The following is a 16,041-nucleotide window of genomic DNA, read 5'->3' on the forward strand; positions in this document are numbered from 1 at the left end:
TTCCTCTTTTTGCAGTTCTGGTGTGCTGCAGTGTGTTGTGGCCCTTTTTGAATAGTGTCAGAAGTAGCAGATTCAAACCACTACAACTGCCAGAGGAAAGATCACAGAAGCGCTTCACAGGAGGCTCCCAAGCACTGAGGATGTCACCTAGACAGGAGACGAAACGTCTGCAACACAAATTCCCAGCTTCGCGAACAGGACCACAACAACGAGCACCCAAGCTACAAATCTTCTTCCGAACTTTGAACACCTACGGGCGAGAGACGCTATAACAAGCCAGGAATTGGGAATCCTGTGCCAACCGCCTAAGTGCCACATACAAACAACTCCGGTTCCTGCAACAGAAATATACACATAGACAAGGAAGAAACCATGGTCTCTTTCAATGTAACGGCACTGTTCACCTCTATTGACAAAACCCTAGCCAGAGAAACAATAGCCAACCTGCTGGACATACAGAACAGACAACAGGACGTTGAACCTATCAACATACTTAAACTACTGGACCTGTGCCTCACAACACATTTCACATTCAACAACCAAATATATACGAACAAATCAACGGCACGCCCATAGGCTCACCCATCTCTGGACTCATAGCAGAAGCAGTAATGCAAAGGTTAGAACAAACAGCCTTACCGTAAATTCAACCCAAACTCTGGGTCAGATATGTGGATGACACCTTTGTAATCATTAAAAACGCAGAAATAGAGATCACACACCGGATCATCAGCGCCACACTCCCAGGAATCCGATTCATGAGAGGAGAAGAAGAAAAGGACAACCAACTCCCATTCCTAGACGTGATGGTACAGAGAACACCGAACGGAGAATTCAGCACAAAGGTATACAGGAAAGTCACACACACTGAACTTTGAAAGCAACCACCCCAACACACACACATTGCATCAAGTCACTATTCAAAAGGGCCACAACACACTGCAGCACACCAGAACTGCAAAAAGAGGAAGAAGAACACCTATACAATGTATTCGCTAAAAACGGATACCCACGCAATTTCATCAACAGATGCTTAAGGGAAAGACAATGGAACGAGGATATGCCGCAACCCAAAGGACTAGCCACACTACCATACATCAGGAACATTTCTGAACTGACGGCCAGGCTACTGCGACCACTAGGAATCATAACAGCACACAAACCAACAGCCACTCTCTGACAATAACTCACCAGAACGAAGGACCTGATACCCAGCACTGGCTTTGCTCATGTAGTGTTCAAAATCCCATGCAAGGGCTGCACAAAACACTACATAGGACAAACAGGAAGATAGCTAACGATCCGCATCCATGAACACCAACTAGCCACAAAACGACACGACCAGCTATCCTTAGTAGCCCCACACACACAGATGACAAGCAACATGAATTCCACTGAGACTATTATAGGGCAAGCCAAACAGAACAGCCAGGGAATTCCTAGAGGCATGGCACTCATTCACAGATTCAATCAATAAGCACATCGAGCTGGACTCAATTTACCGACCACTGCAGTGGACAGCTGGAACTGACAACCGGAAGCGGCAGATTCAAACCACTACAAATGCCGGAGGAAAGATCACAGAAGCGCTTCACAGGAAGTTCCCGGGCACTGAGGATGTCACCTAGACAGGGGATGAAACGTCTGCAACACAAATTCCCAGCTCGACGAACAGAACCACAACAATGAGCATCCAAGCTACAAATCTTCTCCCAAACTTTGAAAAAGGAAGCCTGTCAGGCCCTTCAAAAGTGTGGAGTGTGTTAAAGTTTACTTAAAGAAATTAGGAGCACAAAGTGGGGTCATGAAATATCTTTGCCAGATGGGATTAAGAAAGATCCCAAGTTTTTTTTTATATAAGTGTATATTAAAGGATTACCATGGAAAGGGCATCCTGCATGTGTGCCAGTGGCTGCAGGTGAGATCTTAAGTGAATTCTTCTCATCTGTACTCTGGAGAAAGACATTATAGCTTGGAATTTAGTTTGGGGAAGATGAGGTTCTAGAACACATTAATAAAGAGGTAGTATTAGATACTTTAGAAGGCATAGAGGTGGACAAATCCTTAGAGCCTGATGAGATGTATCCCAGGCTGCTATGGGAGGCAAGGAAGGAGATTGGTGAAGTCCTAGTTGAAGTATTTAATACCTTGCCAGTCACAGGTAAGGTGCCAAGTGACTGAAGGATAGCTGATGTGGTCCCTTTTATTTAAGAAGGTTGGCAGGGATGGGCTAAGTAATTACAGGCAAGTTAGTTTGATGTCAATGGTGGTGAAATTGTTGAAAAAAATTCTGAAGGACAGGATTAAACTATACTTGGAAAGGCAAGCATTGATTGGGGACAGCCACAATAGATTCATTTGAGGCAGATCCTGTTTGACTGAGTTTTTTCATAAGGTGATGAAATAAGGGTAGCGCAGTTGGAGGTAATCAAGAACTTCAGTAAGGCTTTTGATATGGTTTCTTGTGGAAGGTTGATACAAAAGGTAAGATGTATTTTTTAGCCATAAAACTACCTTTCTAGTATAATGGCTGCAAAATACATTATTTCCAAAGAAATTGATGTGCACTAATAATTTCCAAAGGCCTTTTTGCAAAATTCCATTTGAGTTGATTTGACTTGGCCAGCTGTTGCCTATTGGGCTTATTGAAATTAAGCATTAAGACATGAGAACAGAGCCGTTCAGCCCATCAAGTCTGCTCCACCATTTAGTTAGATCATGATTGATCTAATTATCCTCAACTGTTTTCCTGCCTTCTCCCCATAACTCTTGACTCCTTTGCTGACTAAAAATCTGTCTATGTGGTAAACAAATCCACAGATTTGCAAGTCTGAGAGAAGGAATTCCTTTGTTTTGTAAGTTTCTTTTTGCAGTCTTTCTCCATTTAGAGTCAGATGTTCAGCACGGAAACAGACCCTTCAGTCTTAGAAAGATATTCGTAAATGAACAGTTTGCATCATTTTTTTCCTTTAGCTTGTTTTGCCACGTGTTTAAGGTAAATATGAGGTCATGATGGCCTCGTGGTATTATTATTCAACGGTTAATCCAGAGACCCAGGTAATGTTCTAGGGACTTGGGTTCAAATCTTGCCATGACAGATAGTGGGATTTGAATTCAATAAAGATCTAAATTCAATTTAAAAATCTTGTAAGGACCATGAAACCATTGTTGATTGTCAAGAAAGACCAATCTAATTCACTAATGTCCTTTTAAGGAACATTGCCTGATCTGATTTATTTGTGACTCCAGATCCACAGCAATGTGGTCGACTCTTATTTGCCCTCTGGACAATTATGGATGGGCAATAAATACTGACCTAGCCTGCAATGCCCTCATCCTGTGAATGAATTTTTAAAAATTGAAACAAGTAATGAGGAATTCTTTATTAATGTACAAGCTATAGGTTATTGGTCATCTTGTTGGTAACCTTATAGATCAGATAGCAATGTTTCGCCTTGACCAGGTTTTGATACCTGTAGTTGGTACTGCAGTGTACTCCGCCGTCCTCCATTTTTTTTCTGCTGTGTGATCAAATCTGCTGGTTTTTTTTCTTTTTTTTTCTTTTTTAAAAATTAACCCCCACACTACTGCCGAACTGCGGTAGTGCTTATTTTTCCCAGCACCCATGGTGTGTGTGTGTGCAGGTGTGAGACACAGTGAGAGACACAAAGTGCACAAATCTTTATTCAATTTCCACCACCAGGAAGGTAGGAAAACACCCGAGTGGCCAGCGACAAGCAGTGCCCTTCACATCAAAGGGCAATGCTGTGTGATCAAAACAGTGAAGGGGAGGGCAGGGGCTAAATCAAAATAGCGTTGGGGGGGGGGGCGTCCTCATTTTATGATGTTAACAGCCAATAAAGGTTCCTATGAAATGTAATTGCCTTGATTGTACTAAGTATTCTCTGTTTTGCTTTGATATCTTTCTTTCTTGTTTTTCTTTCATGAGTTTAAGGAATTTGAAGTACAACTTTGTATCTGCATGCAATAATACTAATGACCTGTTAATATTCTGCCATCCCTTTGGCTTCCATGGGAAAGTGGTAAAAGGGACATTCTTTAGTCTGTCAGCAATTGCTTGCATTGTGGGGGTTCCTTGGGTTCGTCATAGAATCATAGAATCTCTACAGTACGGAAACAGATCGTTTGGCTAAACAAGTCCACACTGACCCTCCAAAGAGTAACCCATCCAGACCCCTTCTGCTACCCTATTGCTCGACATTTCCCCTGACTAATGCACCTAACCTGCGCATCCTTGAACACTATGAGCAATTTAGCATGGCCAGTTCACCTAACCAGCACATCTTTGGACTGTGGGAGGAAGCTGGATAACCCAGAGAAAGTCCACGCAGACACAGCGAGAATGTGCAAACTCCACACATTCGGTTGCTTGAGATTCTTCTGTTGCTATGGTGATGAGTAAATTGTTCAAAAGCAAAAGACTAACATAAGGGTGCTTGATTGTTACATTCTGTTATGTGGCATTTGTTTGTGTGAGGACGTGATGACACAAAGCTTGGGCAATGATGTAATTGTATTTGATATTCACTGCTGAGTACTGGGACAGAGCTGTTTAAATTTTCCAATTATCAGCACCTCCCAAGAAGCATAATCATAGATTCATGGGAGTTGTCCGATCATCTGTGATCCTCCCCATCATCATCAAGCATAGAGAAGTCTGTGGAGGAACATTTAGGTAGAGCATGATGGTATGTAGGAGTTAGAAACCTGTGAATGATATCTCCATCAGACGCCAATGGAAGGAATGTTTAGCCAGGAAAGGATATTGAGTCTAACTTGCAGAGTGTTCAGCATTGAATGCAAAAGAATAGCTAAACCTATGTTGATTCCCATAATAACGTCCATAACTGGCGATACTGATCAAACTATTCAGTAAGGTAAGATATATTTCATCTCTGAAATAGAGTCTGGTTTGTCTGGATCATTCAACAACATCCCGAGCACACTTTTTTGGTTTTGTCTACTTTGTATATCGGCCGTAATTTTTTGGCTAACAAGGAGCCCAGAGATTTTTTTTATTCTGAATTGTGTTAATTATCTGTGTCCATCTCTAGATGTTTTTTTTTATTTGTGGAATATCTGAAGGTATTTATCGTTACAATTAAAGTTAGATTTGCCCAACAATTCTACCACTTTAAAGGATTTTCGTTCTTTTTCTTTTACTTTTGTTGTTTGGTAGCCAAACAGATTATTTTCAAAAAATCTGTGTCAAAAGGTTTGATTGCACAAAAAATTTAAAATTGTAAATTCTAATGTTGCAACTTTTAAAAAATATAAATAAGATGCATGGTACTTCTCAGTTAAGTCAGTGCCCAACTAGTAAGAACATGAAAATTAATTCTGAATCTTATGGAATTTTCTTCTGAAAATTTGAGTTTGAAGTATGTTTTGAGGCGATTCCTCCATCAGGAGTCCTTTCTTACATGTACCAGCAGTTGGTTTAAAAGAAAACAGGAAGAAAGCCTAGAGTATTGTGTCCCAATCCTATGCTGGTAGATTTATTCTTCAACTTGTTTCTGTCCTGGTCTCTTGAAGATGATATGCATTACTTTTTGGTACCTTAATTCATGGTCAAACCTTCTATATAAGTCGAAGATTACATAGAAAAACGTAAACTATAAAACAGATATTGGAAGTCTGGAAAAAAAAACAGGAAATGCTAGAAAGAACTCAAATTAGGTAGAATCTCTATGGGGAAGTAACTAATAGTGCCTATCTGTGACCTCAGAACTGGAAAAAGTTAGACATGTAATAGGTTTCAAACAATGGGACAAGGACAAAGTCAAAGTCTGTGATAAGGTGGAAGATGAGAGAAATTGAATGATAGAAAAGCTAGATATCCAAAATAAAGAGGATTAATGGGATAATAAAAGAAAGAAGGAAAATATGTGCCGAGAGGAGAAAAAATGAGGCAAATAAAAATATGGAAACACAATAGGGGCCATGGTTTTATGGTCTAAAATCGTTGAATTCCATGTTCTTTGATTCCAGAAGGCTCTGAAGTGGCAAGTTGAAAGACAAGTAGCAGGCTGTAGACAGAAATCTCAGTGAGAGAGGTTTGTAATTAAGATAACAGGTTGTTGGAAGCTCTGAGTCAAGCTTATGGCCAGAAGTGTTCCCCAAAACAGTCACCGAATCTTGTTTGGTCCCTCCACTGTAAAGTAACCGCATTCTGAGCAGCGAATGTGGTAGACTAGATTGAGAGAAATATACATAATTTGCTGCTTAATTTGGGAGGGATTTGAATTGTAAGGTTATCTTCTGAGACACTTAGATGCTGTGGGAACAGGACAAGATGACAGGAATGGAAAAGAGAATTGGATCATCTGTTGTGCTCCATACTTTTTGACTCCAGAAGGCAATGGTCTATTTGGAATGCTGGAGGCGGAGGAGAGGGGGAAGATGTGTTTGGTGGCTTTGCAATGAAGATAACACATTATTTATTGAATATGGAAGCTAATAAGATATAAGATCAGAGCAAGGGGACCTGTCATAGTTATGGAATTGAAAGGGCTACAACAGAAACATAATCAGTGTGATTGAAACAGATGGGGCGATGGAGGAAAATCAACACAGTCATACAACCCATATCCCTTCAAACCTTTCCTATTTATGTATCTATCCAAATGTCTTTTAATTTTGGGATTTTTCATGTTAATGAAACAAAATGGAAAAAATCTTGTTAGTAAAATTATGGCTGTAATGAGTGTTTGTGTTTTTTTTTAAAAAACTAATACATCTTTAAGTCTGAAATGCCAGGAGCAGCTGTATGATCCATGCTGCTCTCTTTAGATCTCCAGAAGCATTTTTGTAGAAGGTTGCTTAATTACATCAGATGTAAAGGAGACTAAGAAACTGGGCGAATGAAATGTAGTCTTTACTTAGTCTAGAGTGTGAGGAAGTCAAGTTAGGGTAGGTATGGGAGTACCTTCCGTTATGGGAGCATTTTATGAATTAGTCGATAATGAGATTAGATTAGATTACTTACAGTGTGGAAACAGGCCCTTCGGCCCAACAAGTCCACACCGACCCGCCGAAGCGCAACCCACCCATACCCCTACATATACCCCTTACCTAACACTACGGGCAATTTAGCATGGCCAATTCACCTGACCCGCACATCTTTGGAGATGGAAAGTCAAGGAAAAAAAAAGTTGGCGATGAACCAGATGAGACTGAGTGGAAGGTAGAATTATGAAACAATATTGAAATTTTCTCAATTCAGGATGAAATGTGACATGACACCAATATAATCGTCAGTGTTGACAAAGAGTTGAGGGAAAAGGTCCAATTGCAGCTGAAATAAGCCATGTTTAACATAGCTTACAAAAATTCCTGTATAGTTAAGATTTGTGTCAGTACTTCTAGCAACTCTCTTTATTTGAAGTGAATTGTCTTGAAAGACAAATTTTGAAGTGCGTATGGTGCACTGCTGGATGGGGACTGATTGGGTTTCTGTTTAAAGGAAGAAGCAGCTTTCAGACTATCGTGGAGTGTGGGGGTATGTGTGTTTTGGGTGTCTAGTGAACATCTGGGCAAGTAAATTGTAAACATTGCTGAAGCCCCCCCCCCACCTCATTTTAAGAGACATTGATTTTAAGTGGGAAGAGATGAGACAAATGGAGAAAAGAGTCTATGTATAGAGAAATCAGTTTGGTGGGGCTGAAACAGTACACCTACTGGGTCAACCTATGGATGGACTTTAGGAAGAAGATAGAAGTTAGCTAACAAGGCTTTGAATTTGACATGGGAACCTGTGGAGGGAAACCCCTCAAGGTGATAAGGTCAGTGACTGTTCTGGAATCTTTGACTTGAGGATTAATGTTGGGGTCACTGTCCAGGGATAGGTAGGAGAAACTGTTAAAGTTGACCTGCAACTTCAGCAAGGTAGAAGTCAGTTTTCAAGATGACAACAGCGCTACCCTTGTCCCTAGGTTTGAAGACAAGGTCAGGGTTATACCTGAGCGAAGAGTGCAGTAAGTTCAGAAGGCAGGTAATAGAGAACCCATGAAAGTCTAGGAATTGCAATTAAAAAGTGACTAACTATGTGCAGAATCCAAAGAGGACTTGACATGTGGATGCTGAAAGATATTTCTTCTTTTGAGAAAGAATTGACATAACAGATGCACTTTAAACTTAAGAGGTCTCCTATTTAAGACTAAGATGAAATTTTTTAACTCTCAAAATTTGTGAATCATTGAAATACTCTTCCCAGCAAGTAGTGGAGGCAGAGTCGTTGTTTTTCAGATGGAAGTAAATGATTCAGTAACCAGGGACTCAAAGATTGTTTAGGTTAGATAAAAATGTACAGGTGAGGCCACAATCAGAGCAGGCACAATTCTGCTGGTTGGTTGAGCAGGCTAGGTGGGCCAAATAGCCTACTCCTAATTCAAATGATAGTACGAATGTAGATTTTTCCAGTTTATCAAAATTTTAGAAGCACTTTAATCTGTGAGGAGGATGGTGTAAAGCTGCAAAAGGAAATTAATAATCTCCTAGGTTGGGCAGTTATGTGGTAGATGAAGTTCAATGTGAGATGATGCATCTTGGTCAAAAGAACATAGAGATGCAGTATTAAATGAATCACATGCAGGAGCAGAGAGACATAACTTGTATGTATATAAGTAATTAGAAGTGATAGGTCATGTAAAACATGTATTTAATAAAGCATGTAGTATTTTAGGCTTTATTAATAGTCATAGACCACATGAGCAGAGATGTTGAGTTGAATACACTAGTTGGACCTCGCTGCTGCATTTTGTGTGTCACGCTGAAGATGTGAATTCACTTGTGTACAGAAAGGGTTTATGGAAGTAGCTTCAAGGATGAGATACTTCCGTTATGAATATAGATTGGAGAAGCTGGGACTGCTTTCCTTGAGGAAGAGAAGACTGAGAAGTTTGACAGAAGTTTTGAAAATCATGAGAGTCCTGTACAGAGTTGTTGAAAATTGTTCCCGCTTTATAAGAAGTTTGAGAATATTGAGGTGCACATATAAAGTAATTTGCATAATCTGATTTGATGGATTTTTTTACAGAGTGAGTAGTTAGGCTGTGGAATGCAGTGCCTGCAAGCAGGTCCGTGAGGCATTCATGAGAGTGTTAGATAACAATTTTTAAGTAGAAATAATATTCGGGTTGTTTGAAAAAAAAAGTTGGCACAAGTCATTAACTCATTCAGAAAATTGGTGCAGACACGATGGGCCAAACAGCTTCCATCTGTACTGTCAGAATTTGTGATTAAAATGGTGATTATTGGAGTGTATAGCAGAACTCCTTTTAATATAACACACAGAGGGGGAGTGTGATCTAATTGTTCTTTTTTTTCTGCTCTTTTTCTCTTTTTTTTTACCAACCCCCACACTACCGCCTAACTGCGGTTTTGCTTATTTTCCCCAGCACCCATGGTGTGTGTGTGTACAGGTGTGAGACACAAAGTGCTTGAATCTTTATTCAATTTCCACCACCGGGAAAAATAGAAAAACACCTGAGTGGCCAGTGACAAGCAGTGCCCTTCACATCAGAGGGCAATGCTGTGAGATCAAACAGTGAAGGGGAGGGCAGGGACTAAATCAAAATAGAGTTGGAGGGGGAAATTATGCACTCCACTCCCTGCAGTGCCCACCTCTCCCTGAACAACTCCACTAATTGTTCTTAAAAATGATGTGGTTAACCCTTTGATTACCTAAATTGTAAGAACATAAACATGATTGGTTTACGAGCATTGTGAGCAAATTTGTCACTAATTCCTGAGATATTTTGTCATGTTTTTGATCTTGAGCCTTTTTCTCTTGAAATCTCTGGAGTTATGTTTGTCTAGTAGCATGCATGAATATATTGTTTTAAATAGGCTAAAACTTTCTATTTCACAGTTAGCTAATACTTCTTGGTTTGCAGTGGAAAGTAAATTGACGTAGCTTGTTTGTCTCTTTTAAGGTGATAAATTTTCAGCTGCCTGATGTAGAACTGAAAGTATTACAAAAGTTGTTTTTACTTCTGAAGTACTTTTGTACTGTTGTCTGTTTTGATGTGTAATCTCGTGCAGCTTTCTCATTGACATTTTGTTTTCTTTTTCAGATGTGTTTTCCTGTTTTGGTGCCATGGAATTGATTTAAAGGCAGATTTGTAAGAGACTATTTTGATATCTGGATCAATAACTGTCTTAGTGATATTTCAAAATGGTAGGCAAATTAAAACAGAACTTATTATTAGCATGTTTAGTGATCAGCTCACTAACTGTGTTTTATCTTGGTCGTTATGCAATAGAATGCCACCATAGAGTAGAAGAGCATACGCAGCAACATTCTAACATTCTAGATAGTGGCAGATCATTACGTTACATTTCAAAATCTGGATTCAAAAATAGTTCAAATAGACTTGTTTACAACAAAGACATGCCATTAATATTTATTGGAGGAGTACCAAGAAGTGGCACCACACTCATGAGAGCAATGCTTGATGCCCATCCTGAAATTCGCTGTGGCGAGGAAACCCGGGTTATTCCTAGAATCCTTGCAATGAAACAAATGTGGAGCAGATCTGGCAGAGAGAAACAGCGATTGGATGAAGCTGGTGTTACTGATGAGGTGCTGGACTCGGCCATGCAAGCCTTTTTATTAGAAATTATTGTTAAACATGGGGAACCTGCTACGTACTTATGCAATAAAGATCCATTTGCTCTCAAATCATTGACTTATTTGAGCAAAATTTTTCCCAATGCCAAATTCATTCTAATGATACGGGATGGACGTGCTTCAGTACATTCCATGATTACTCGGAAAGTTACCATAGCAGGATTTGACCTCAGCAGTTACAGAGACTGTCTGACCAAATGGAACCGTGCTATTGAGACCATGTATAATCAATGTTTGGAAACTGGGTTTAATAAGTGTTTACCAGTACACTATGAACAACTCGTTTTGCATCCTGAAACTTGGATGAAGAATGTTCTGAAGTTCCTAGGTGTTCCTTGGAATACAGCAGTATTGCATCATGAAGAAATGATAGGGAAAGCGGGAGGTGTTTCTCTTTCTAAGTAAGTATTAGTTAACATTTTATTTGTAGAATATCTGAAGCCAGTTCTGAGAATTGAAAAACCTCATTGTAATTGTAAACTCAAAACAAAACACGTCGCGTTGTCCTGTAAAATACCTTTTGATACCGTGCTGCTTGTGGTTGCTACGGTACTCTTATGAAGAACATCAAAAGAAGATTCAAAAAACCCTATTGTAAGCCTTGCCTTAATATTTCAATTTTTCAGTTTCGGGTGGTGGTGGTTTAATGATATCACTGGACTTGTAATCCAGAGGCGCAGCCTAATGCTTTCGTGTCATTGGCTTAAACACCACATGAAAGATGGTGGAATTTAATTAATAATTCTGGAATTGAAAGCTACGTTTAATAATGGTGACTATGAAACAGTTTTTCTTATGGCAAAGAAGAATAATCTTGTTCAGCGGGAAGGAATTCTGCTGTTCTTATCTGGTTTGATCTGCATCTGACTCCAGCGTCAGAACTGTCCTCTGAAATGGCTGAGTGAGCCATTGAATTCAAGGGTAATTAGGGATGTACCACAATTGCAGGCCTTGCTGGTACCTGTATTGATACCCGTAATGCATCTAAGAATAATGAAAAAATATATGATGGTGTTTTTAAGACTCCAACTGCTGTTCCACATGATTCTGTAATTTATACTTCTGCAGTTATGTTCGGATCTTTAATTTGACTAAATAGTTTTGGATGTGAAGCTCTTACTAAAGTTGATTTTCAGTACCAAACAAAACATGGACTGTAGCTGACAATGAAATATAAAGAGCTGAAGAGTCCAAACTCAACACTGTCTTGCCATTCTAACATTTTTTGAGTAAGATATATAATGCTTAAATACTTTGACCCAATAACCAATGCTCCCCCCTCAGTTGCTCAGTTGCTCCAATGGTCCATTCATGCCGATTCAGTTGTGACTGGAGCAATTAGAAGGAATGTAAATATTATACTTTAAGCATCCTGCTAACCTTTTTTTAATGACTGTGTATTTCAGGTTCCAAAGTTGGGGTACTCCCAAGTACCTACAAATATATGAATTAGGACAAGTAGGCTATTCAGCCCCACCACAGTCAGTAAGATCCTTATTTTTATGTTCAGTTCCTCTTGTAATAAAGGATAGACAGCCAATGAAATACTTAATCACTTGCTGTAACCACATGCTAACCTTTTGTGACTCATGCGCTAGAATACCTAGATCCCTCTGCACCTTGGACTTCTGCAGTCATTCTGTTTACAGAATACTCTGCTTTTTTAAAAATTCTTCCTGCCAAAGTGAACAATTCAACATTTTTTTCCGCTTGATACTCCAACTGCCAAATTTTTGTCCACTTTCTCAGGTTGTTTCAATCAGTCTACAACCTGCTTATGTCCTCTTCACAACAAATCTTCCAACCTATCTTTGTGTCATCTATAAATTTAACTAGCATGCCTTCTCTCCTTCATCTAAATTATAAAAAAAATGAGCACAACAATACACTTGGAGGGCCACACTTTTCAAATCCTGCCAATCAGAGACGCCTATTAATGCATACCAGAGCACCCGGAGGAAACCCATGCAGACACGTGGAGAATGAGGTGGGAATTGAAGCAGCTCTCTGCTGCTGTGAGGTAGCAGTGCTAACCACTGTGCCACCCAGAATGAGACAATGCTACTGTCTCATTCATCTGATCCACTTATTTGCAGGATATTTGAGTAAATACAGCAGCAATTTTATGCCAAATATTCTTCAAACTATAGGAAGCAGTGTGGACATTTAATGTTATGGTGTTTATTTAAATGCTTTTTTTGTTCAAGGAATAGCCTTTTGGAAGTGATTCGGAAGTCTAGATAAATTCTATCAATGCAGCGGATCAGATATCCTTTTCAGGACACTTTTTTTCTCCATTTAAGATTTGAGGGTGAAGGCAGGATAGTTGAATATTTTTAAAGCTGAAGAGATGTGTTCCTGTAACAATGAGTGAGAGGTTATCGGCTGTAAACCAAAATGTGGAGTTGTGACCACAATCAGATTCTCCATGACGATGAGCAGGTTCAAAAGATCAAATGGCCGGCTTCTCCTCATTCATTTGTTTGTATGTATGAGCCATGACCAAACAGCAAAGGTGATTTTATAATACCAGCTGTGGTTAATGTCAGGCCCAGTAATGAAATGCATAAAACCTATGAAATTTGGCTGAAATTCGTAATCTGAAAACTGCAAAAGTTGTGAAATGGATCTCCAATTGCATTTTGAAAATGTATTTGAGCACGATTTCAGCACATTTCTTGACCATATTACCTCTGTTACTCATAGACTACATTTCAAAGCACTGCATCGTGTGAAAGTTGTTTGGGATTTTGATGTATTGAAAGGTACTATTTAAGTGGAAGTCTTCTAACTCTAGATTCTCTATTGCTTCTAAAAGTATGTTCCACCTTCATCCTGTGGCAGGTCAACACTACAGCAGATGGCAAAGCTAACACACTATAACATCTCAAAACTGGAAAGCAGCGCTAAGGTTGATAAAACTGAGTATCTAAGTAGTGCCACAGGTCAGAATATATTCTGAGTGACTTGCCCTAAATAACTGACCCATTTTCTCAATTAATGGATATGAGCATTGAAGATTGAGAGACAATGTCACCCTTTAGTTTACGTCCTGATGGGCGGCACAGTGGCTCAGTGGTTAGCACTACTGCCTCACAGCGCCAGGGCCTCGTGAATCCCGCCTAGGGCAACTGTCTGTGTGGAGTTTGCACACTCTCTCCCCGTCTCTGCGTGGGTTTCCTCCGGGTGCTCTGGTTTCTTCCTACAGTCCAAAGATGTGCAGGTTAGGTGAATTGACTCTGCTAAATTGCCTGTAGTGTTAGGTGCATTAGTCAGAGGTAAATGTAGGGGAATGGGTCTGGGTGGGTTACTCTTCAGAGGGTTGCTGTGGACTTGTTGGGCCAAAGGGCCTGTTTCCACACTGTAGGGAATCTAATCTAATATAATCTATTATTTCAGGATACCTGGTAGAGTACATGAACCTTGTAGTTTTGTATTCTTTTGTAAGTGAGTATCAGCATTAATTACAATTCTTTCAAGCTAAAGTGCATCAATAGGTTCTACAATACCAAAGCTAATTTGCATGCAGTAATGTTTTACTAACAAAGTAATGGCAATTGACCTGTTTATGAAAGAAAGCATTTGATTACAATGTCGAGATTACTAACATTCACCTGAACAAGTAGACACTTGTGGATTCAGCATCACATGCAATAAAACAATGCTTCTTCACTGCAATAAAATTTTGGCTTACAGTCAAGTCTTTGAGACTTCGATCTATTACTTTCCACTTGAGGTAAGTGAGTCAGCTAACAAAATTGGATGATTTTATTTTAATCTGGTCTCATCAGAATTACTCTTAATTTGCCTCACTGAACTTCCTACTAATAGCCAACTCTTTTGTGCTAATTGTTGCAAGTATTGGTTTTCCTTTGAACAGGTATTATTGTAGAAACATATTGGCATACAAATACAAATAAGTTTTTCATTAGGCATCAGAACCTGATTATCTCCGATTTTCAAGGTATTCCTTGTTAGTTTTCAGAGTACAAAGACACCAGTTTAAATGCCACTAGTATAATTTGATTTATGCTGTTGCTGCAGTTAGTATGCACAATAAGTATGCTGCAAAAATTCTGACATAATATGAATAAAAATATAATTCCTGACCAAGTAGTGATGTCTAATGCCAAAAATAAATTTTAATTATATGCAGGGTCTATCTTAGAATCTTAGAATGAATTTGACATTTTAAAAACTATATAAAGCTCAGAGCACATTTTAACATGCAGTTGGGGGGGTGGGGGGTGAGGAAAATAAATTTATATGGGCTAACTGTTTTTGTAACTTAAATGGAATGTTTTCAATTTTACAGGGTTGAGCGATCTACTGATCAAGTCATCAAACCAGTCAATGTTGAAGCCTTGTCAAAATGGGTAGGAAAAATTCCGCACGAGGTAGTTCGTGAAATGCCAGTGATTGCACCTATGTTAGCAAAGCTTGGATATGATCCATATGCAAATCCACCCAATTATGGAAAACCAGATCCAGCAGTTATTGAAAACACTAAAAGGGTAGGTGTAAGAGTTTAAGTGTCTGGAACATCCTTTCCAACCAACTCTGTTTATGATTACCCATATCAGAAAATAGTTGAGAAAAATATTCAATTATTGCCCAGCCATACAAAGTTGACTAGTTCAGTCATTTGTTAATTTTTGCTTCTCGGTGTTTACAGTAAATTGCTATTTTTTGAAATTAAAGATGTTGGCTTATGGGAGTAGATGCAATGTTTTACTTTGTGCATATAAAACCAAAGAATTGCAGGCAAATCATTTTTTTTTCTAATAGCCCTGTACAGCAAAACTGAACTTTGTACTGAAGGAAAATTTTTTGTTCCTTTTTATAACAAATTCTGTTAAATTATAATAGAAACCATGTTGAGACTGAACTAAATAAGGAAGTTTTGTGGATTCTGAATAAAATGTGTAAATATACTTTAAATGTGCAGAAAGTTGTCATAATCAACTCGTACAAATTAGTGTTTCCCATTATCTAATACATTCTATACTAATGGATATCAGGCACTTACAAAATATTGTTGTAATACTGTAGTTTTAAAATATTAAATGTTCACCTGTCACTGTTCTTCTTCTAGAATAGGACTCCAATTATTTTAATGTAGTGTTGAATATTGGGGAAACCATGCACAACATTAGGTTGTGGACGTAATGCTTGTTCTCCAATGTGGCCATAATCTTTTTTATTCAGTATTTCTATTTACATGCTGGTTTGTACTACAGTATTTTAAATATGTTGATGAGGTCTCCACATAAGTATACCATACAGAATCTATGAAATATTTTGAAATTCAGGAATATAGCAGCTCTTCTTTTTAACCTGCATTTACACTACATTGCAATTATCTTTGAAATCACTGAAAAATGTAG

General features: G+C 38.8%; 1 protein-coding gene across 3 annotated transcripts in view; it reads left to right on the forward strand.

Annotated features, from left to right (window-relative positions):
* The window catches only part of LOC132830294 (protein-tyrosine sulfotransferase 1-like), a 74,646-nt gene that overhangs the window by 13,646 nt on the left and 44,959 nt on the right, over positions 1-16,041 (forward strand). For all 3 annotated transcript variants that reach the window (XM_060847868.1, XM_060847869.1, XM_060847870.1), the window contains exons 2-3: positions 10,098-11,055; positions 14,970-15,168. In XM_060847868.1, the coding sequence (XP_060703851.1) occupies positions 10,199-11,055; positions 14,970-15,168 (1,056 nt within the window). In that variant the 5' untranslated portion in view covers positions 10,098-10,198. The remainder of the gene's footprint in view (positions 1-10,097; positions 11,056-14,969; positions 15,169-16,041) is intronic.

This window comes from Hemiscyllium ocellatum, chromosome 31 (assembly GCF_020745735.1).
Source record: "Hemiscyllium ocellatum isolate sHemOce1 chromosome 31, sHemOce1.pat.X.cur, whole genome shotgun sequence".
In the NCBI taxonomy this organism is placed as follows: domain Eukaryota; kingdom Metazoa; phylum Chordata; class Chondrichthyes; order Orectolobiformes; family Hemiscylliidae; genus Hemiscyllium; species Hemiscyllium ocellatum.